A 25043-nucleotide genomic window follows, 5' to 3' on the forward strand; every position below is an offset into this window, starting at 1 on the left:
TGGATTCAGATTTTGTTGATCTGTTTCTTTCTAGTGTCCAGAATCGAAACAAAATGGCTAGAATTTTATATAATATTTTTAAAACATTTTAAACTTTTTGTAATGGAGTGAATAGCTTTAAAATAAAATTATTTTATACAGTCAAGTGATTTGTGTTTCCTGGCTTTGTGCATAATTATGAGTTGAACATACGTTGGTTTATATTATGAATCCACAGAAGTGCCTGTGCTACCCTAGAAAAGAGAATTCTATTGTCGTATATTGAAATGGCTACAATTCTGGGCTAAAAATATTTGTATAGCATTATTATTGGAAGAATTGCCATGGCAACTCAAATGACAGTATTAAGAATGACACCATAAGCCCAATACTGCCTCACTTAAAGTTGCTAAAGAATTCAAAGTCACATATAAATAAATTCTTTAGATATTCATATTCAAAGCAGGAAAACGTTCTCATTATTCAGTCTAAATCAAAAAGCTGACCATAATAATGATGGTAATTTATTTTTCTTCAGATTTCCAGTGCATGGAACCACTAGGTATGGAGTCGGGAGAAATTCACTCTGATCAAATCACTGTCTCCTCCCAGTACAGTGCTATCTGGTCTGCAGAAAGGTCCCGACTAAATTACCCTGAGAACGGATGGACCCCAGGGGAAGATTCTATCAGAGAATGGATACAGGTAAGAAGATAACATTTTAAAGATATTATTAATAATACTATGTGGAGATTATTGAATGTGAAGAATGCAAAAGAAAAAAAAAATAACACAGTAAAGTACTTCTACATAATCTAAGAGTCATTGCAAGTAAATAGCTCACATTTACTATTAGACACACACAAAAAAAGGCCGACTCCCAATGGTATAAAAAAGAGAAAAGGTCAGGAAGATTAATTCTTCTGCTTCCCACGTCTATTGTTTTTTCAGTCTTCGGGGCACAAATAACAGAGATTTTGGTTTAGTGGAAAAGTCAATATTAGTTTAACATGCACTTAAAGTGGAATGTCCCAGTAAACTGAGCATGTGCTATGTCTCTAGCTGATTACAGTTAAGCATTAGTACAGCATGGTGTTTTCATGCACTCAGATTTCACCTCCGAAGACCTATGTCCCTTCTAGAATATATTACACATGAAATTAGTTCAGTGATCTCTGTCTAGTGGCTATTCTTCCATGTCCTTAAACCCAACATTCATTAGCAAGATTGGCTGCCTTGACTTTGCTCTGTTAATACAGGAGAAATTGTGCAAACTTTTGTCGCCACAAAGAGACTCCTTGAGTTCAGCCAGTCTACTTGGGCGTGTTTGCTGTTTGTTATCTGGTCCGTATCTTAAGGGCACATGGCTCCTGAACAGATTAAAATTATTTGTATGAATTACTGTATACAAATAATCTATCCTAGCAGACAAGTATTAATAATATTAGGTGAATAAAACGCTGACTTCTCTCAATTTCAGGTTAACTTACACTTCTTATTTGTAACCTTGATTCTGTTCCTCTTGGCAGAAACTCAGAGAAAACCTTGAGTATATTAGATCAATATTACTAATATTGAAAGCTTGTTCATATAGTTGAAACATTCCTTCTGCTTCTGTTGTTTTCTATAGGAAATTACTAACTGACATATAAAAACAATGCCTTATTAGCCGTCCATACGAATGTTCACATTGGTGTTTCCTGTGAGGTTTGCTGTCTGCAAGAAAGCTTAAAAACATGTTGAGTAGTAGTTAGTAAAGGGAAGAAAGAGAGGGAAATCTTTCATTTTGGATCCTCAGCACACAATGGGACTCTCAGGTGTCCTGCTTAGGGGCCCCTACACATCCTGAGCTCTTGGCAACTTGGTAGTCGTGTATGAGGGACCTAATCAGACTTCAGAGTAGTAAAAAAAATCTGTTTATCCTTTTTCCCTGCTTAGGAATAAATGTTAAAATCTCCCCAGCCTTATCTAAGTGCAAGGCTTGTTATTAATCATTGCCACTTGCAATCCATGGAATGCACATGGAAGAAGGGTGGAATGCATCAGAATAAAATTCCATGTGTTTCGTCTGGTCAGAGGGCCGCCACTTTTTCTCTATTTCCTTCTTTTCTGCTGTCACTTACACATTTATGACTCGATAATCAAAACAAGATAGCTAGTCAAATCTCATTCATGTGTTCTGTGTGCTCATTAAGTTTATTAAGTTATGATGACTACGTACATATATGCATAGCTTAATCCTTTCACTTAGAACTGGATCTTTCTGAGAAAATGTTTCAAAGGACTTTTTTAACCATTAACTTTTTAATAACAAACACGTAACAGAATCCAAGCTACTCTGGGGTTTATGTTTAAAACAGCTCAGGGTACCTCAGGCCTCCTGCCTATGAATTTCTCTGCCTCCTTTGTTTTCTGCATAATCCAGGGTGCTCAGGGGCCGAAACAACCACTGAGCATAATTTTTAGCAGCTTTACACTGCTTTCGCCTGCCACATCAGCCAAGAAGCTGGTGGTTATTTTTATGCTGTACTTCTCACGCCACAGCTCTCACCTGCTTCACCCAGCCCCTGGTTTGGAAAAGGCAGCACAAACCGTTGCCCTGAGCAGCCAAGCCCTAGGGCATCTCCTCCACTGCCCAGGGCCCATGTGGTAGGACCAGCACCCCCAGGACAGGCTCCATGACAGAGCAAACTGGGCTGTAGCAGCCTTCGCTGCAGAGCTGGGTCTTGTTTGCAAGACTGAGCCTACAAAGTCTTGCTTGAAGATTCATTGCATTGAACTGTTAATCATTTCTACTGCTCAGCCTATGTATAAGCAACTGAGCTAGTTTGGAGATGGAGCATGCCATCGCCCGGCTTTTTACAAAGTATAACAGTTTAACTCATTTTTGGTTCCATTTGTGTCAGGTGGACATTAATTCTCATTTATTATGGTTTAATTCAATTCTGGCATTCTTAATTCAAGCCTCCAAGTGTGTTCTAAATGCTTTCCTGTTAAACTTAATTGACAATCTTGAGATGGCTGCTAAGTGCTTCAGATCATCAAGCACCACAATAGCAAGGTCCTTGCACATGTGAACCATCATCTCCTACAAAGGCTCGATGCCATTGGCAGTAAGCACATGTTGTGAGTTTGTATCTGGATAAAATATTGAAATCCCATGTTTCCTCTGTACAAATATCCCCAGGAACAGATGTTCACCTCCATAAGAGCTTACAGACAACCAAGGACATGCAACTAATAAAATACTCTGAAATTATCCATTGGAAAAAAATAATACTATTTCATAAAAGAAGGAAGACACTTGTATATGAAGGACTGAGGTCACTTTGTTCTGTTTTGTTCTGTATGCTACTGTAAACTAGTCATTTATTTGAAGTATTTGCTATTGTGCAGTACAGCGTAAATAGGTTTTTGTTGCATAGTTGAAAAACTCTAGAAAATATTCAACAGCAAAAAACAGGCTGAAGTATACAGCAATGCTGAACTTGGAACTTTTAAAGTGAAAATTTATGCCTATGTGCCTTTGTCTGAGAGACAAAGACTTTGTGTATATCAGTATTCATTAATCTTTTCACAATTGCAAGTTTCCATACCTGCACACGCATTGCAGCTGGTTAAGTAGGGGTGTCTACTTCAAACTGCTAATATGCATGTGCAAGTAGGCTATATATATGAGATATGTACAATCATACCTGGGTGAAGCAGCTTGAAAATTCAGCTCCAAACACTAAATTCCTTAGTGTATCATTTTTTTTGTGCAGGGGAAATATTATAGTTCTCCTTTCCCTTCCTTATACCTCTCCCTTCAAGGTTAATGTTTTTGCTAAGACAAAAGAAACAGAAAACCTCAGTTAAGTATCAGCAAATGGAGATTGGTATCTGTAGAGGACATCTAGAGGGCATGCGATATGGTTGTCTCCTTTGAGGTGTTGACGTCTTTTGGACTAGTTGGCTGAAAAGAATTAGGAAAATGCAGTTGGCTTGTTGTTAGTAATGGATTTGCATGGGTTCTATCTGTGGACATGGAACTCCATTCTTTGGTAGAAAAAATAGATTGCTCCTTTGTGGCTGACAAGCTACTAACTCCTGAGTTCATCTGAATGCTGCCTGCTCACCAGGCGCTGCCAAGTGAAAGCTGTCCAGCCGTTCCTTTCCTTGCCTGTTTCGAAATAAATGTCAAAGCTTAGATTCAAAATATCCAAAGCACAGTTACACCATAAGTCTACACAGTACTTTCTCCATCTAATTTTTACCTTCAAAAATGTTTTTTAAAATTGTTTGACTAACTTGAGATTTGGAGTGACTCCATAATCAGAAACAGAGTCACTCCAGATTGAATTTCTTCTTTAGAAACACATTAATAAAGTATGTGGATTTTCTAGTATGAATGGAATAAAGATGCGCATAAGGCAATGGTTGTCAAAAATAAGCATGAAGTTCGTTTATTGTCATATGGGATGTTATTATCTCCTCAACCTTAAGGTTGGTCTGCTTGTTTATTAAACTTACATTTCACACACTCAACTGCCATTCAGTGTGAATAGCATAATTTAAAATAAAAAATAAAAACAGCCCTTTAATTTAATCAAGAGCATGGAACTGCTATTGCAACATGTCATTGTCCCTCATTAACGTATCCTTTCACAGGAAAAATAGTATAGTGTTTCCATTTCTGTAATCTGAACAACAAACATGTTAATAGGTATCAATTACCAGCCAGTTTCAGTACTTAGAACCAGTAAGAAGGCCAGTGTGAGGTTTTCACATCTGGTTTTAGTGAAACTGTTCCTGTCTGTGGTATTTAAAATTTCAAGAACTCCTGTTATTGTGCAATTGGGAATCCTCAGGGAGTACAATGTTAATGAAATCCATAATGTGCAGGGATTTTATGATTGCGTTTTCAAGGCATTCCTTCAAAAGGGATGACTGATTTCTGCCATGGCAGCAGTAATTGTGTTTTTACAGAGTAGATTTAATGTTCACATTTAAGAACAGCAGTTACGTTTACACTCATCTGAAACAGACACATGTGAAATCTTTATATTAAGGGAATATTTTGCATCTTATTTTTGCATCTTATTTTTGAAGCCTTTGAGCAGGCTGCTGTCCATGGAAGACCTTGTGTCCCAGGGCCACCCCAATGGGCTGCAGCCGGGAGCTCCCCAGGGCAGCACAGGAGCGGGGGGAGCTCCTGGTGGAGCACCCGGCCGGATCGGTGCTGTCAGCTACAGACACTTGAGACCCATGTGTGTGTGGTTTTGAAGAGAGACTGATTGCCTATTAGCAGGGTCACTGGGAACCTGTGCTATCATCAATCCTCATAATGGTGTGGGTTTTCAAATCCACAAGGAGCAACACCTTCTGGGTACTTTTACTGCAGAATCTGTATGTTTTCTATCAAAATGTTTCTTCTAATGCATATAACACAAATCCTTACACTCCCACCAAGCTGGATGATAGTTTCTGGGTGGCAAAATTTTTCTCTCATCCTGTAACACTGAGCAAGACCTCCAGCCTGCCCAGAAGGAAAAACATGTTTGTTAATAACACAAGCTCTTCAGTTCGTGTTATGGCTGGGGTTGGACAACACCATAAATCCAGCTTTAAGAATCTTAGTATCAGATCAAAACTTTGCAGTCATAAAACAAAAACCACTACTCTGGTATAAACACATTCTGCCAGTTCAAATTTGTTCAAAAAAGGTTAGCAGGAGTTCAACATAAATAGACATTATACTCTGGATTGAGTGTTATCTGTCATTCTGCAGCTGACATAAGACCATACGCTAAGATGAACTCCTTATTGTGCGTTCTGGCTAATACGACATAAATGGCTAATCCAGCCCAAATTTGTACTGCTGGGATTTTCAGCAGTGCATGGATCTGGTATCACGTGGAGACGGCCAGAGGCAGAGGCTGGCACAGGGAGCCGGTTTGTTCTGCTGCCCCTGGCCTCTGCCTGCCCATCTCCACCTCATCACCCACCCGTCCCTTTGGCACTTACAACTCCTGCAGAGTAATTCTCTAGACCTCCAGACTGGTCAGCCCTAGAGATATCAATTGATTTGGTGCAAACTAGTCCCTCTGCATCTTGCAGCATTTAGGGATCTGGAGAAAGGCCAGAGAGAGGTAAGAATAGGCCTCCTCAAAAAGCAACCTGGGAGATCCCCCTCACCTCCACTGATTGAAATATCAGTTGTTTATTTAACACTAACTCTCCTGTGCAAGGAAAATACACTTCCATTGATTTAAAACACTTCTATGTATACACTGCTTCATGAGAATGAGAGGCACCTCTGAGGTGGAATTTTCCTTCCACATTTGTCTTCATTCCTTTACATTTGCAGTAACCTACATTCTTTATTGTTTGCTCCTTTGTAAGCAAAACCCATAAACATGCATCGCTGATGTGAACTGGTATATAGATTAGTACAGATTTATTCTTGTAGCACTTCTGAAAATAATTGCAGTTCATCATTTGGTGTTTGGACCTTTCATCTGTGTCATAGCTTATTTCCTTATCAGGTATTCACTTAAAAATACAGTCAGTATTTATATATGCTGCTGCACAGCACATTTGTTTCATTAACAGGTTTATTCTTACATCAGGCAGCTGTTCAGGTTGACTTTACCAAGCAAGCTTATCTAAATATTTCACATGAAAGCTCAAGGAAGTGCAAGGCAACAATGCCTGTTATTTTTATTCTTATTATTTCTGTTTCTTTTGGAGTTTGATATGGTAGTGAAGTGCATCACATTACTGCATAGAATAACATGAAACCTGGGAAACCTCAGCTTCCCAGTTCTCCTAGCCTTTGAAGGACTGCCTGAGAGCTGAAGTTCAGAGGCTTTGTGGCAGGGCTTGCCCGTCATTAGGGAGCACACTGACATGAAAGCACAAAAACTGTCAGTCCTTTGTCTTCTCTACCACTTTAGAATACAAGTCATGTAGTTGGTTCATGTCATTTTACAGTTCATAACTGCACTACAGAAATTACAAAAAGCAGAGTTAGCTTTGTGTGGAAAAGCATTACAGTTATCTTAAAATCTTAACATACTTTGCACATGGGCAAAGAATGACAAAAGAATATTCCCTTCTGGAAATCACAGCTGGTACAGACTGTGACACAGTGCAGAACCGGGGTTAATTGACCCAGCAGGATATATTCGTACCTTTATTTACTGTGGCACAGGAATAAATGGTAGAGTTTCACAAAGGCAAGTACTGAAATTATACAAGAGATAGAGGGAGAAATAAAAGGACCCTACAAAGTATGAAGGTTTTTTTGATTATTGGAAGTGCTTTAAGAGCTATTTTAGTACCAGAAAGTTCCCGGCCATAGATTTGTCATTCTGGGGAGGCTGAAGGGATGCTCAGAGAACTCAGTCTTATTGCTCCAGAAGCGCAGGTGCAAAATGCACTTTAGAAGAAAATCCTCTCTACCTCCCTCTGACATGTTTCAACATCAGCCCTAATACAGAGGGGAGTCCTGCGTAGCTTCGAGCAATCCTGCATACAACATATGGAGGAGCAGCAGAAGTAGAGCCCCTCCGAGCCTCCACTACCAGTCTAATCATTATAATAGTTTCAGTTCTTTCAGGGGAACCATTATGCAGAGATCTGCGTAGTTTGTATATAACTCTGTAATTACCTATGCATCCACTTCTCAGTCCAGCCCTACATCCCCTCAACGGCTGCAAGACAGATGGCCCTTTAGAGCTGAGATAGCGAATTAAAAATGTGTCCAGCAAAAGCACTGATTCAGCAACTACTAAAATAATTTTGTAAATTTATCTCACTTTCACTAGTTGGTTCCAGGAGGTAAACAAATTAAATCCCTTAAATATGTTCTTAAACTAAACACCGCAGGCTTGTTTTTAAATTACATTTTTTTCTTCTACTTTCTTTCACAGAAATTAAAGCCACTTAAAAAAACTGTACAAAATTATTTTTCTCTCTTTTTTTTTTTTTTTTCCATTCACCAGATTCACATGTTTGGCTTGACTCAAAACATTTGTTACTGTTTACTGGTTTTTAAGCTTCCATCAAGCCAAAAAATCCCTCGTTTGTGCCATTCTGCTTGGTAGGGGAGCTCTCTCCCCGATGGCTTGCCCACCCCATGGAGGCTGAGGCAGCCTTGCCCACCCAGCTACTAGGCACTGCAACACATCTGCTTCACCACAGCCTGAACCTTCTGCAGATGTGAGGGAAGGTATCTCAGAAGGAGACTTTTCTGTGTCCAGCAGAAATAAATTAATGTACAAGACTAGGCAGGTGTCAGACTGCAGGTGAGGTACAGCTCAAGGCTAGAAGTGACTGAGGGCAGTGGCTGGAAACACAGCCTGGGGTAGGAACGCACAGCTGAGGCATGTTCTAATAAGCAGAGTTGTTACCAAGCTAAAGGTCTCTGTTCTCATGGGGCCGACACTGGTTTGGAGATGATAGGTGTACTGCTGACTGGTTTGCAGAGGCGATTGTGCATTTTTATTCATGCTTTCCACACTTGCAGAGTAGTATGAAGCTGAAGAGTTCATGAGTCCTATGGGACCTTCCCCATCCCAGCATCCACGCTCCAGATTTTCTGTTGCTGAGCTATTATTTGCCTCCCCTGTCCTTGTGTCATCCTGCTTTCCTGTCCCAATTTAATTCTGTTCTGCCCATTAGGTGACATTTTCACAGCAGTAGCAAAATAGGTAAAGTGGAAGGATAAATGAGATTTCTTCCAAGTGGTAAATACCTGCCCTTCAGAAAGCAATTTGTCATCCTCCCACAGAAAAAAAAAAAAAAAAAAGAAGAAAAAAGTAATATTTCATCAGGGAAATACTTCCATTTTTGTTTTACCTCTAGTGTTTTCATTCAAGGTTTTAAAAAATTCTTTAAAAAGTCAGCAGAGTAAACTTCATAGCTGTCTGGTAAACAAAACCTCTTAGCAGAGAAAACGCAGTTGACCAAACATTAAGTTGGGGTTCGGTTCCTCTGTTTTCAGGAACAATTGGATTCTCATCAGAGAAGCACCATCTACACACAGCTTCCACCAACCAGCTGTACTTATGGAGTCTGGTCTTTCTATTGCAGCCTCCTGTGTTGAACACTTTGGGCCAAATTCATTTCTGGTGTGGGTCCTCTGAAGCTGCTGAAAAGATCAGTTTGTCCTATCACATACAAAAACCAGGCATGTTTTAACAGGTCATATTGAGGTTATAGATTATTGTCCTATAGACTAAGGTGGCTTTCAGCCTCAACACAGACAGCAGCATGCTCAAGCTATGGGTTGAAGGGCTGACGTAGCACAAAATAATTTTTAAATACTCTTTTCAAGCCATAAAAATTAAATGTCTATAGGAGTGTTTCCCCCTTTCATGATAGGCTTAACTAAGAAAATACGTCCTTTGTTTATTTTCAAAAGCCACTGCACTTAAAAATCAATAGCTTTGCTCTTTACATAAGTGTAGATAGAGCAACTTTTGGAGGGGGAGGGTGGAGGTACACAAACCAGGCACCTTTCTTTGGCCAGAGAAACCCTGGAAATTAAATCCCCATGGCTGGAGTTTGAGTGGGGTTTGGTGAGAGAAGGGCAGAGCTGGGGGCAGTCAGTCCCCCTGGTTTGCTTCAGCACCAGTGGGAAGTTGTCTCAGTAGTCACTGGCCTGCGCCATCCCTTCTGCCGTCCCCTTCCCCCTCCGGCACGGGACAAGAGCACCAGTCTCTGCAGCGAGTCTTTCAAATCACAGCCTCAGATGTTTTTATATGTGTGCATTTCCTCAAAACTATGAGGGACATACCAAGGAAAAAGCAAAATGATCTTTGCATGTATAGTCTTCATCTCTCATTTTTCACTGTACATTTCCAGTTCCCTCATCACACCATCTAACTGCAGCTACCTGATATTTTTCTAGAAGGTAGCAGAAACTCATATTTTAAAAAAGCAGTGACTTGCTTGGTGACCCAGCAGTAAATTAAAATCATCATACACAATGTGTATGAGATAGAAAATCGAATTTTGGTGCAACAGAACTGACAGTTCCATTTAACAGAGAATAAATGAATGTAGACTCCTGTGGATGACTGACTGATTTAAAGAGAATGTGACGATTTTCCAAGATGAGAAAGCTGATCACAAATAAATACGTATATTTCCATGTGACACAGGTTATACACCTATTCCAATTGCCAGTGAAATTAGGCTTAAAAAGTACTAAATCTTAGACACTGGCACTTTGTCCTAATTTTGTTGTTATTTTTTGTAGAAAACTCAAACCCTGATCTTTCAAAAATATCTAATTGTAGCAAATTCCAGTGATTTCACTGGAGCTTGTTCTGGACACAGTGATTGCACATCTGTTTACACCACCAAGGTGTGCTGTCTGAGACAGCAGAGCTTTAATTCAGCACAGTATGTCGTCCCCTCACCAGCTTCCTACACGATTGGCATAGGTACGCTGTAGAACAGGAATAAGCAAAGGCTATTTCCATGAGTTTACAGATGTGTAATATTGTACTTACACTCAAAACACCAAACCATATTATAAATCAAATCCTGCTGCCTGTACACTCTGATTCCAGCAGGACAGCAGCTGGCAAAAAAATGCTACAGAATAACTTTATAGGCAAAAAATCCAGTGTTTTCCATGCAAAGCCCATTTATTCACATGTGAAGCAGTCTGATAGAGAAGCTTTAGATTACTTTTTTCCCATTTGTGCATTAGTTGCTCAGTACACTTGGGGGGAAAAAAAGTCCTACAATTATGTCCTTCTCTCAGAAAAGAATGGTTCTGCAAGTATTGCTATAGAGTTTCCCTTTTCTATAGTTTCTAACACAAAGTAGGGAAGGTTACATTCAAGCTGCACTAAATAGTTGTCTTCATTCCAGATCAGAGGATTAAGCTCAGGTTTAAAATTAAATGTAAATTACAATTAAGTATTCAGAAAACGTTAATTAAAAGTATTACGTTCCTGACTCATTTATTGCTCAGCAAGGGTTCCTAAGTGTCTTAGCTGGAGAAAGGAAGGGGCCATTCACATTCCCCCTTTTTGACCAAGTCATTGTACATGTCTTAGGTTATCCATTTGCAATTTAATGTAGTGCCGAGGCAAAGGTTTTCATTTTAAAGAAGCAATATTTCACAGCAAGATATCCTCCTGCAAGATGTAAAACAATCTTTTTCTAAAGCACTGGGAGTTAATCAGTCTTTCTCTTCATTGCTACAGAGAGGGTTCAAATGGCATAAGATGCTGATTACTTAGATCCCAGAGTCTATAGAAATCCCCATACGATTAAATTTTACTCCCTTTGTTAACAGATTTTAAGTAGTTTTCAAGTTAAAAAAAAAAAAAAAATAAGAAGAAAGTATTTTCTGAGCCTTCTGAATAATGATCATGTTACATCAGAGCACCAGATAAATGTATTAAGGTGGAGCTTGCAAATGTATAGCAGAAGGATCATTCCCTGTCACTGCATGTGCACTGGATGCATTTCAGACAATGCAGTGAGCCCATTTCATGGGAGCATTGCACGGCCCTTGCTTTTAAACCAAACTCCTTCAAAGACTCACACTAAAAATACCACACAGAACTAATGTGTACCAGTGGCAGCTCTTCTCCCGGCCCACTCGCAGCATTTCTCCTTCTCATTTGATCTTTACAGTTTCCATACTGGAGTGATTTGGTTTGCTGAATTCTGGAAATGTCTCAAGTTGAACTGCTAGTGTATTAACCTGCTGTACTGAGTCTCTTTTGTTTCTCTTCACCAGAGTGCTGCTTGCCAATTTTTACAACTACAGCAGATTTTACTATTCAAACAGAACCAGATGGAACACCAGTTCAAAGAACATGTCAGAATTAAATATTTCTTTTTTAATTAGTTGCTTCTGATTTATGCAAAAAAAAATTAACATAAGAGTGGGAGAATGTGCCATGAATCCAGATGCAACACAGCCCACACAAGCATTATCTTTTCTCTGTCAGAAACACACAGGCCTTTTCTTTCTTTTTTTCCTGTCTTTTATTTTTTCTTTTTTTGTTTCTGAATTACATTTTTCTTACATTTTCTGCATCTTTTCCATCTTGAACCAGTGCCCTAATAGTGACTGAAGTTCTCTTATGTAGATCGGTCATACTTTTTCATCATTATCTTAAATTTTCTCTGTCTGATCTGCCTCTAAAAAAAAAATACTGTTTTCAATGCTGCAATCCAGCATCAGTTTCTCAGTGTGACAGCAGCCTTTGAGTCAATTCTTTGTTTTCAGTTGGGAGAGTCTTTACACTTACATTTTTTCTGCTGCAGAAAAGGATTTGGGCAGAAGGTGAAGATTGTGAGGAATATTTCAACTGCTAAAGAAAGTTCATCTCCTTCTTGCTGCCAAGCATTCCTATTTCTTTGGCATGAATGTTTGTTCATCTTCTCTTTCATGCTTCCACATTTTTGCCAAGTCACATAAGCATCAGTTCAGCAAAGCACACTGACTGAGGACAGTTGTTGGGCGCAGACTAGAAGTTGAGCATGTGATTAGCTGCTTTCTCTTCTGGGGCTTTCAGGATGTAGCTGTCAAGGTCAATGAGAAAGACTTCATTGACTCAGGAGAGATCTTAGTGACAGCAATATTTTCTCCTCACTTTTGCATGAAGATCTGTGATGGTTTACAGCCTTAACTCTTTTTCACTTAAACCCAGGATGAAAATTAACACCTCGTCATTAATAAAGGAGTTGTGCTCTCGTAATGACTATTCATTTCAAGGACAAAGACTTTTGGAAGTAATTTTCCAACCAAGTTAATGAAACTATTTTCAGAATTTCTACTAGACCCTGAGCCATATATTCTTCTTTACTGTGCATTATATTCTTATTTACTTAAAGCTCAATAAATAAAGGAATTAAGTAATGGCTGTATATACATCATGGGAGACCATGATTGGTCAAATCAACAGCAACATCTATTAAGAAATATTAACTCTTGCTTAATCAAATATTTGACAGAAGAACAGTGAAGTGTCACAACAGTTAACTGGACTCAGAGCACTGTACACTATCTAGGGAAATGACACAGTTCTCTAAAAATATTTACTTTGGTATGTTGTGTCAAGTGACAGATCATACAGCTTTTCAAGCCACAAGAGGTGCCCGCAACAAAATCTTCCTGTTGTTAATCAAACGCCAGCACTTTGTTCTTTATTTTCTCAGGCTGTTGAACAGACCTACAGTAGGAGTGTTAAAAGCTGGTAAAACTGCTTCCTTGCTACATTCCCCTCAATGACTATATTTTATTTAGCAAAGCAGATTTTCATTCCGAAAATAAGGACTTCCATACTATGACATGGTTATGTATGGTGACAAGAAGCAACAATATTAAAGTTGTGTATGTTTTGTGTTGTTCTTCATGCAGCAGTTTGCTAAGATTTGCTACAGGATACATTGTGCAGAGCTGTTATTATTTTTTCTTCTATTTAACTGGTCTGTAATAAAATGCATATGCCACCCCTTGCATATCTATGTCTTAAAAATGTGTCACTCACCCACATCTTTCAGAGACAGTAAGACAGCAATAAAAATATTTTTGCTAAAAGATGTTGCAGAATAAATAGAGAGGAAGTAATTCATATGCAGAAACAGCTAGTGGCTTGCAATATGCTCTTGCAGGAAATAAATTGATTTTAGAAGTAGAAACAACTGAAGCTTTTTCTTACATGAACATTTCTCTCCACAAAAAAAAATCACACACTTGAGGTGTTCCTCATTTCTTGTAAGTTAGGGGCTCATTCATATAGACAAGTCTACTCCCAGTCTTGTACTTACAAATAAAGGCGGTCACATTGCAGCACAGGCAGTTATCAAAGGCTGTGTTTTTGGATAAGGCCTTAAGGCATAATTTTCCAAGAGAGATGTGCTTTTTAATCTGAATGAAAGTGAACAAAAATTAACTAGTGACATACTGCAGTTAGTCAAAGCTAAAACTCTGGTCATGGAAATGAAATGTCAAGACTTCAGTTTTGGAGACAGCTGCCTATCTCAGATCACAGCCATACAGCATGTAATAACTTAGAAAATTGCTTGCATCCTCTAAAATAAATACCAGATGTTTGTTTATCGTATGTGCAGAAAGTTAAATGTCAAATAATTGCAGAGAAATGCATTTGATGTTCATCTTCAAAAGTACTGTATTTCATCACCACCCTCTCCACAGTTGATTTTAACATGAAACACAAGTTTTTTAAACAAAAGGACAAAAAGGTCAAAACAAAAAGCTAGTTGTTAAAGATTTGTATTGCTATCTCAGCTGGAGGAGACTGAATCTAAGAAAAATGGGTTACCTCTGGTTGTGTTAACACTTGGAGACCTCTATGGAGGGGTCGTACTTAGCTGACTGGCAATTACGCAGACAGTTGGACTCTATAGGCGTAAATCCCCCAAAAACATAAGAGCTCCTATCTGTTTGGTGACACATCTGCACTAGATCTACTGCCCTCTGCAATGATTCCTCTGGATAACATGGTGCAGAAGAGCTGTGTCTTACCACAGCTACATTCTGGTACTTTCAGGTTCCAGTTGTTAATAGCAGCTGATGTAGCTGAACTTGAACTCTGAGCAGTCCCTGTGACATTTAGAAGGTGCATTTTTTGCATATTTTTGCATTTTACAGAAAGCAAAGTTTCAAAAGACATTGGAAAAAAAAATACGTCACAAAGTGATTAATGAAGGTGAGCTTAACAGCCCCTTAAGATGTGTCATGCAGTTTCCAAGGTAGTCTTCTACATAATTTATTTCTGTCACCTGACTTAGAGAAGAAGATTGGTACATTTAGAGCTTAATTTACAAACATACTCAGGCACGACAGAGGGGTACTCAGTGTTGCGGTTCTGTTTGTTTGCACCTGGAGAGGAGCAGTTCCTCTGGAGGCCACTGCAGAGAACTGTCAAAGGGAGGAAAACACCTTAAGCTCTGCCTCTCTCCTGGACCACTGCACTGAGTCACAGTTAGTACTTAAAATTTCCAACCCTTCTGCTTCTCTGCTGCTTAACCCCTTCTTTCTTGTTTGCACTGTTCCTTTCTCACAAAACACAGATGGAGAAAGGTTATTCTTTTTTCCTCTGCCAGCTTCTGAGCAAACACCCCCTGACATGTGGCAGGTCTGGGGTTACAGCTTGCTTTTGCAAGGGGTTTAAAGCCATGGCACAGAGCGGAACACTCGAGCCATCAGCCCCCAGGCACTCCAGGAGATGACTGCTGTTGACATAGTTGCAATTTTCAAGAAGTGTGTAAAGATTTGCTGATCTGGAGAGAGCACATCTCTGTGGAGAGATATTCCCCCCAATGACAAGAGATGCACCTCTCCTCCTGTACTCTGTTCCACAGTTACTGAGGCCAGGAATGCTTATGAGGTTGCCGCTTCCCTACCTACAGGCCATAAATTAGAGGTCTTCTCAGAGTGCCTCTCTCTCACAGTGAGCTGTTAACTTCTGGCAGGAGAATTTCTGCCTGCCTTTTGAACTCTGCCAGGTTTTAGGCATGAAGGTAGATGTATAATTATTTTATGTGTTTAGGACTTAGTTCTGGACAGCAGGATAGATGCTGTAGGATATTTAGTGCTGTGGAGATGTTTAAAAGACATATAGGTGAAGCTCTTAGGGACATGGTTTAGGGCTAGATTTAGGTTATGGTTCAACTTAATTATCTTAAGTGTCTCTTCCAACCAAAATAATTCTATGATTCTAAGAGTTAAGGGGTTGTATTGAATACCAGCATTAGGGATCAAGCAAAATTTGGGAGCCTGGAGTTCTTTGATGGGACAAGCCTGAGTCCCCTAACAGTCAGTGATGGTAGCTGTAATTGTTAGCTCAGACATCTACTAATCAAACCTTCCCCTAAACCCCCAATGTTAAATTTTAACTTGGCTTCAAATACCTAGAACTCTTGTAATAGACCATTGCTTGACTTTATTCACAATGAAGTACTTACTGTATATTAAAAAGCCCCTACTAGAATCATTTCAAATCAGTTGGAATGGTACAGGCTTGGGACCCTAATCATTTCAAAACTGAAGAGCTGTTTCAAATTGTAAGAGAAGCAGATCATTTAAATAACTTAGCTCTGCACTCCCTCAGACTTCCAGATTTTCAAGTGCACTTCAGCCTGGAAGTGAATGTGGCATTGGACATAACTCAGTGCAGCACACTTTACAATCAGCAGAGTACAGTTTGGAGAGCATTTGAAGTTAAGCTGAGATTGCTCAGCGCAATGATGCCCAGATTCCCCCATTAACTTTCAGATTGCAACAATCTAACATCTGAGACTCTCTAGTTACTTTAAATCACTTGATTGTTTTTGTAAGGTGGTGCTGGGATTTTTTTTTTTTTTTAAGCCTGAATTTTTTTATCACGACAAAACAAAATGTTGTAGTATTTCACCCCTAAAGACAAGGGCTAAAATGTTACGTATAGACTTTACCAGCCTTAAAACAGAGGCAGGAGCTTTGCCCTGAAAGCTGGTTCTATCTGTCACACACAAGGCTGCTATTCTTGTGTTGGAAGACTTGAAAATGCCTAGCATGACATGGGCATTGAGAGAGCAGCCAGTCTGTCCTCAATAGCCCTTCCTTCAGCCTTTCGAGAGAGAATGCAGAGCATGTTGATTTAACTGCTCAGTGCCTTTGGATATATGACATACGTCCAGGAAAAAGGATGCCTGTGGGACACAGGGGACATATATTCTGCATCCTGCTTACTTTGGAAATAATGAAAAAGCCCAAGACATTCATGAGACATTCACTTGAGAAGCGTTAATTCAACAGTCTGGACAACTGAAGTTTAGGGGGATAAATCACTCTGATTAATATTTTGTCAATGGTGTCATTTTATATTGAAATTAAATAGTTTGTTTTAGTAAACAAAAAGAAGGTTCTATCTGCAGAGAAAGAGCATGATAAATTTGATTTTAGTTGGTTTCTTGTTATGGCTAAAGAAAGGAAATGGCAGATGTTTCAAAGCTGTGGTCACCAACCTGGCTGTGAGACAGTTTTGTGACTAGTTTCAGCCATTTTGCATCTGGACTCGTGCACTGGGACAAGGATTTATTTTGCCAGCAGAACTGACTTGAGCAGCAGCACTCCTGCACCTCACATCCTCCTCTCAACTATGCCGGTACAGCTTATGTGATGCCACAGAGTGAACTAGATGAGGAAACAGAGCTGGATGACAAATCAATAACTGGGGGAGGGGAAGGTTAACCTAAATCACTTGTCCATTTGGTTGCAATGTAACTTCATGAGAGGAGAAAGACGAAGAATGAGTGAAGAGAGAAGGCCTCTAACACACATTCACGTGCACATCATAGCATTCATTTTTCCATCAAGTTAAAACTGCAATTATTTTCTAATGATTAAATTTCACTACTTTTGACAGTTGGAACAGAATTATTGCACTTGTGCTAATGCTTCTTTCTATTTTCTTCAAATACATTGTACAGTACGAGCAACTCATTTGCCTTTTTCCCAACAAAATCACACAGCGATTTGTAATTATCTTGTGACTAACTAATACACCACGGGGTTCTTTTCTCCTCTTCTGTTTGCAAGTGATGAGCTCCTGGGTTTTAGTAGAATTCTTGTTATCACTCCCTAAGTGCACAACTTTGATATTGTGCTATTAAGTTTCATCCAGTTTCTAATATTCCAGCCCTCAGGGTCATTCAGTTCTCACTCACTGCATGACTCTCCTCTGTATTGACAATGCCTTACAGCTATGTGTCCTCAGCGAATTTCATTAGTATCTATGCCAGATAGTTAGTGAAAGTACTAAGTAAGATTGTTCACCAGGCTGGTTCTTGAGGAACTTCTCTAGTAACTTCTCTGCAGTCTGGTCATTCACACTCACACTGATGGGGTCTCTGGTTCCACTGCCATAGAGGAAAGATAATCCTCTGGCACGTGAATAACCCTCCTGGCTAATCAGGCAAATGTTCCCATTACCTGTGATGACACTGTTTACAAAAGAGGAGATTAAGGCTATGTTATTATCAACAATATGCTGCAAATTCATTTATATAAAATCCTTATTATGTCTGTAAAACATGGAGGGGGGGTTGTAACTTCTGCATTACTGCCATGCTCTGAATAGGTTGTCCTCATGTCCCAATTAATTCCTTCTCACAGGTAGATCTAGGCCTACTCCGCTTTGTTTCTGGAATTGGGACCCAAGGAGCCATCTCAAAGGAAACAAAGAAAGAGTATTATCTGAAAACATACCGTGTAGATGTCAGCTCCAATGGAGAAGACTGGATTACACTGAAGGAGGGAAACAAGCCTGCTGTAAGTCTTTTCTCTTTTACCTCTCTTCAGCCAAAAAATAGGTTATTGAGCTGTCTAGTTACTATCAGTTGTTTAAAAAAAAAAAAAAAAAAAAAAAAGGAGGAATAAAGTATGACAAGCTTAATCGGTATGATCAGGGTTGACCATATCCCAAATCCAAAAGATAGTTATTGTCTCACTACTAATGGGCCCCAAAATTGTTTATCCAAAACCTAGCACACCCTGGAAAGGGTGCAGGGTGCTGCCCTGTCACATCCACCAGAATTTGAGTGGTTTGGGTCTTTTCCATGGAGTGTGCTGCTGTTTCCCAGTTTGCCTTAGATTACCTATGTGACCTTGAGGAAAACATTATAGGGAACCTTTTAGAAATATCTAGGTCCCTTATCTGCAGTGAAGCTCTGGATATGCAGTGTGTTAGTGCCTCAGCCCCCTGTGCATAGCCCTGTTGTCTTGCAGGAGTGCTGGCAAAGCCGTTAGTACTTTGTTAGACTCCCAAGCATCTCAGTGATGGTGGCCATGCAGACAGATAATTAGGCACATCTTTCCATCCTTATAGCTTTTTATCACCTTTCCATTTGTCAGCGGATTTGCTCTCTGTGACCTCCCAATGAAACAGCTTTAGACACTTATAAGAATAATCTTCATTATCTACTACCATGAGCATAAAGCTCGTTACTGAGAGGTCAATTCTGCTCCAACTCTCACATGAATAGTCCCAGTGAGGCTGTGCCTCCCTTCCCCACCTCGCTCAGGATGTGCCCGCAGCAGCATTCCCAGAGGCTGCCAGGGGCTGATGCAACTGGAAATGTTTTGTGGTGCCTCCCTTCAAAACAGTTTTTTTTGTGATCCTTCTCTGTAGACCCAGAACAACTGTGTAATATTAACTCTATCAGTATAACCATATCTAGCTGTAAATATTTCGTTACTGGTTTGTTCCTGATTCATCTGCAAGTGCTATGCCAAATCCACCACATTTATCTAATCAAAATGGTAGCAGTGTTTAACACATACATCTTTATTCTTTGAAGCACTTTGTAAAACAACAAAAAAAAAGTCCTGAGAGTTTCTTTTTGACAGGTATTATCCTGGTTTTATAAAGCAGGACTTTAGAAGGTCAAATGCCACAATGTAGGCACTGTGCAATGGTACATAAAGTTAGAATAACTGACCTGCCCAAAGTCATAAGAGAGCCAACACCACTGCTGCTATGAGACACAAGGTTTCCTGGCTCTGGTTCCTGTAATCTCTACAAATGCCTCTTTCAAAATGAGACCATGCCTGATATTCATTACCAGCCTTAATTTGTAAACTCTTCAAGAGTGTATTTTACATGAGTTTCTACTGTACATGCGCTTTGTAATTGGTGAGAACACTTCCTAAACTTCTGTTGCTTCTTCAGAGGGTTTATAAAAAAAACTCAGGTTTCTAAAATGGCAATATTTTGCTGTTGGTCAGGACAAGAAAATACTACGCACCAGTCTTCTGATATTTTTATTGAAAATAAAAGTTAAGGAGACTTTGCTACTGAAGGAACAACAAAAGCAGACAGCCACAGATCTCTTCAAGGAAGCCTCACATGAGTGTTGCACTATCCACATCTTAGGAGTTCCGTACTTCTGAGAAAAGATTTTTTTCCTCTGTCAGATCCAGACCTTAAGAAAACTACAGCAGGTCCTCCCAGAGAAAAAAAAGTTGCTGAAAAGAAATGTAACTCCATTTAAAATGTCTTGCTAGATATGAAACTCCTGTATTAAATTACTTGAGATATAACTGAGCCTGATGGGTTGACAGCTGTGTCCTCTGGCCTCCACTCCAAATTAGTGCACTTATTGCAAGTAACAAACAGGAAAGTAGACAATGTGTGTAAGAAATGGGAGAATCTCCCATAAAAGGAGAGAGGTTTGTATCCATGGAAAACAACAGGAAATTGTTCCTCTCTGCGTGAGGAAGAAGCAGGAAACTGAATCACCTTCTTTGGGCTAGAACATGGCAAGGTTTCGGCTTTGCTAGGAAGGAGCGCGTTGGCAGGATCCTCAACATGAAAGCACAGCACAGTCCTGTCCCTTCTTGTGGAAGTCTCATTGTTCATCTAATCTGACTGTTAGCCTCAGGGGACACAGCAAATCTTAGTGCCTGCTGTATAGATTTTAAATAGACTTCCATCTCTGTATGCAAGAAGAAGGAAAGTCTGAGTATTTGTTAAAAAGGATTTTTAAATGGAAGGTTAACAAAGCAAGGTTTGCATGATACACTCTGTAATTAAGCCCAAGGACAGCAAAATAATGTATGCTTTTATCTTAACTCCATATGGGATTTTTATGTGGTCTACCTGAAATCCAAACCTTTAATTTAGGCCTGAGGTTCTGCAGCTTTTTGCATCATTCTATGAGTGTACAGGGAATAAACCTGCCCTAAGGGCATATTCAAGGATTCTTCCAGGACACATCAGTCCTTGGGTGACAAAGACCAGTGTATGCCATTCCTGCATATAGACCTGGGCATCAGGAACACCTCAAAATGGGCAGGGAGTGGACAGACCCTGGTTGCACTCAGGTGCGCTTCTGCTCTCGGATGGCCCTGAGCTCTGGTCTGCTCTGCAGCCTTATGGTGTAATACGGGACTCCGCAGGTGGCGAGTATTTTTTAGTGTCACTAAACACCTTACATCTTCTTTTTTCCTCCCCGAGGAAAGCTTATCTGTCTGCAAAAATTGTGTTAGGAGGTCAGTGAAATCGTTCCCCACACAAATCTTTTGTCTTATCCTCCCCCACAATATAACCCTGTTTAGGCCTTGTGTCGTAACTAGCTGCAAAACACAGAATTACAACCACCATTTAAGAGAACGCCTAACAAATACGTATTTTTTCTTTCCACACGAAGGTGTTTCAAGGGAATAGCAATCCCACCGAGGTTGTTTACAGACCTTTTGCCAAACCAGTTTTAACACGGTTTGTGAGAATTAGACCTGTGTCTTGGGAAAATGGAGTATCACTGAGATTTGAAGTTTATGGCTGCAAGATAACAGGTAGGTCTTGAGAAGGACTTTAAAACCAAGGGAATTTATTAGGCCTATACTGTGGGTTTTATTTTTATGAGTGAAATGCATCTTCACTGTTTCCACTGTGGTCTGAATGTAGAAATGTAAAAAAAAAGAAACAAACCACAACAACCCAAACAACATCCTGTGTTCTCCGATTGCTGTTTTAGAATCATGTTTTAGGTGTTCAGCTTTAAGAAGTGGGGGGAAAAAAAGAAAAGTTTAATTACTTTTCTTGAAATTATTTTACAGCTCCATGCAAAAACCTGAGATATACTGAAAATCTGCAAATTCCCATCTTGTTTTTCCTTCCTAAATCTCCAGTCCCTCTCTCTCATTCTCTCATGCCTGCTACTTATAGGTAGTTCTCAGCAGGTTTCCCAAGAAACAAACATACATAACTAGGTTTAAAAGCATTACAAAGTACAAACACAGAGATCTAAAGCCTAATCAAGCAACTAGACATATAGCCAATTTCCTGCTAGGGATCACTATTGGAAGGTAACTCCTCTATGTCAAGCATTTAACTACTAAAATAACTGTCCAAAGTACTTTCTGCAAAAGGCATTCATTATTATAAAAATACTACCTGGGGAAACAAAAACAAAAAAAGAAGCAGGAATTTTTTTATAAGTCTTTTTTTCTAGTTTTAGGATTTCTATAACTCCAACAAAATGAAGACATTTTATATGTAAAGAGAAAATACAAGTTACAGATTAAAGAAAAGATTAATCATTGAAGATTTTTTTACAAATATGATTTTTCTAAAAAATATCTAGCATCATTTTATAGCAATTAATACAGTTAATTTGCACTAATTTTTAATATTTTTAGGGATTTTTGTTCCCTTGTGGTGTTTCATTAGTCTTAAAAATGTTTCTTAGGACTGGTTTACATACAGTAGGAAAACAAGATTACAGATTATGATGTTACAGAATTGCAGGTCATTCTATGAAATATTTTCAGATTAGATAAAGGTAATATCAACAGAACTGCTGCTGCGTTCTATAATGGAAATCTTAGTTCCTTGTTAGCAGCTTTTTCTACTTCTAGCTTTTATTTATCTGGGACAATAAAAATACTATTTAGCTTCTGTATCATTTGAGAAAGCCTGAGACACCAAAGAAACACAAAGGAAAATCTCAAATACAGCAATAAATTATATTCTACAGAATGTATAAAATATTTCCATTTCCAATGTTACCAAAATTAAGTAATCTGCACCCAGATTTGGGCTGATTTTTGAAGCTTTTTCTAGAGAAATATTCACAAATTCAGATGTGACCCTGCAGTCTGTGCCTTAGCAAGAAGAATAGAAAATAATAGAATAGGATTTTCTGATCCTTTTTGTTCCCATCAAGCCAGAAATACTCATGGTATTTTGGTACTTCCTGCCAAAACTAGGATGTGCAAGTTTGAACACATGAAAATTACATACTAATCCAAAAAGATTGTTTTGGATATAAGAAAGAAATAAGTAATTGCTTATTATAGTTGAACTGAGTGATATGTCCTGTTTTTGTTTTGGTGCTTGTTCAGATTAACTATTTATTTGTTTTTTTCTCTGTAGATTATCCCTGCTCTGGGATGCTGGGTATGGTGTCTGGGCTCATTCCTGACTCTCAGATTACCGCATCTACTCAAGTTGACCGAAACTGGATCCCAGAAAATGCTCGTCTCATAACAAGCCGTTCAGGTTGGGCGCTACCACCAACTACTCATCCATATACAAACGAATGGCTTCAGATTGACCTTGGTGAAGAAAAACAAGTGAGGGGCATAATCGTCCAAGGAGGCAAGCACCGAGAAAACAAAGTATTCATGAAAAAATTCAAAATTGGCTATAGCAACAATGGATCAGATTGGAAAATGATCATGGATTCCAGCAAGAAAAAGATAAAGGTAAGAAAGAAAAAGTTGCATTAAAAAAAAAAAAAAAAAAAGAGCTTGCATTAATTTTTTACACCTCTATCTCTGACCATAGAAAAGACACATGGTTGGGATGAAACCAAGCAGGAGGACTCCTAGGGCAGCAGGAGGGATGCTGTGGGAATGTTACCATGGCTGAGGGCAGGAGTTGGCCCTGGGATATTCACCTCTGTGGCAAAGGTTTTGTTTACTCAACAGATAGATCAGACTTGATTTCTGACAAGGGTGCTGTGTCTCTGTGGCCCTCCGTTACTCCAAAATCCCATACAATGGCAGTATGCCTGCCTGGACATGTTCCTGTGCGACCTCACCTAGGCGTTCCTGCTCCAGCAGGGGGATTGGACTAGATGATCTTTTGAGGTCCCTTCCAATCCCAAACATACTGTGATACTGTGACATGCAACACTGCCAAAAAAGTAGAGTCATTCTGCAGCTTTTCCACAGACACTGAATAAATTTATTTGAGACACTGAATTACTTTTCCTTTGCTTCTTTTTTGTCTGAGCTGTAGAACGAGAATAGTGTTATTTAACTCAATGGGGAACCTGCTGCATTTCTGAACTGCCTGTGGACTGCTTTGAGAGCTTCACAGGCTCTCTGTAATGGCCTGATCCAAGTTCCTCTGAAAGAGAGCAATGGAGTTTTTGATGTGTTATCCCATCCCAAGTAAAAAGTACTATTGTACTGTCACAAGTGAAGCATCTTGGAGGTTGCTTGGGAACAAAGGGCAGCTGGTTCATAGTTTCAAGCAGAAACTGCAACACATTTACAGAACAGGGGCAAACGAATTGCTGGGTTAGATGCCAAGGGAAAGAAAATTAGTGTGGCCCAGAAAAGTTTCTGGAAATGCACCTATTTTGTTTTTTCTTTGAGTGTAGGCTTTTCAGGATATGACTGTTTAGCTTATTTACCCCAAATTCCATTTTGTTATTTTTGCTCACAAAGTTCATTTTTGCCTCACGAGGCATAACCCTTTTTCAGCCACAACCTGTTCCTTGAGGAAAATGGTGGGCATACCATCTTGTTTAGAAACTGATGCTGCAGTACTGGGATGATGGGGGAATCATATACCAAAAATGCGCCCTCAAAAGTCAAATTGGTGTGGTGCTTGGCAGATGGGAATGCTGAGAGTTGCTCCATATCTCAGCTGAGTTAGTCTGAAAATAAGATGTAAAAGCTGTTTTGCTATAAAGACTCATCTATTGGACAAACCTATGTTTCCTTAAAGGAAAAACTGGGTGGGCCCATGGATGTAGCTTTCCCAGGCACATTTGGTAAATATTGGACTTCATTCTCTCCTGTTTTAATCTCACTGAATATGTCTGCATTTTCTCACTTCTCATCACTTTTCATCATTTGTTTTGGGGATTAAAACTAAATGAATTCAGCCTTTGCAGTCAGCTCCTTTCTCTTGTTACCATGAGTTTTGACTTCATCATAAAGTGTGAAGAGAGTGTAAATCAACAATGGGATCTAACCACTTTCTTTCTAAAATAGATGTTGTTTTGACATGTACTTCTACACTGTGGCTCAACGAGGGAAAAAAATAATGCCATATGCTTTCAAAGCAGAGCACCGTCTGCTGTATGGCTTTCTGTTTTTTAATATGAGCACTTGCCATCATTGTCAGAAGTTAGCAGTTTGACAAGAAAACTAGTGTGCTAACTAACGCACTGAGCCCATCCCCGGCTTTCATCACCAGCAGAAATAAACTTTCAAGATTAATGGAATGGGGAGGGCTGGAATTCAAACCTCTTGTAACATAATTATAATCCTTCCCAAAAATTTAAGACAGTTAATA

General features: G+C 39.3%; 1 protein-coding gene across 5 annotated transcripts in view; it reads left to right on the forward strand.

The window, feature by feature from the left end:
- The window catches only part of NRP1 (neuropilin 1), a 115805-nt gene that overhangs the window by 62921 nt on the left and 27841 nt on the right, over positions 1–25043 (forward strand). For all 5 annotated transcript variants that reach the window (XM_065050514.1, XM_065050515.1, XM_065050512.1 and 2 more), the window contains exons 7-10: positions 518–684; positions 18122–18277; positions 21157–21301; positions 22884–23215. In XM_065050514.1, coding sequence (XP_064906586.1) covers positions 518–684; positions 18122–18277; positions 21157–21301; positions 22884–23215 — 800 coding nt within the window. The remainder of the gene's footprint in view (positions 1–517; positions 685–18121; positions 18278–21156; positions 21302–22883; positions 23216–25043) is intronic.

The sequence above is a fragment of the Columba livia genome, chromosome 2, assembly GCF_036013475.1.
Source record: "Columba livia isolate bColLiv1 breed racing homer chromosome 2, bColLiv1.pat.W.v2, whole genome shotgun sequence".
Lineage (NCBI taxonomy): Eukaryota > Metazoa > Chordata > Aves > Columbiformes > Columbidae > Columba > Columba livia.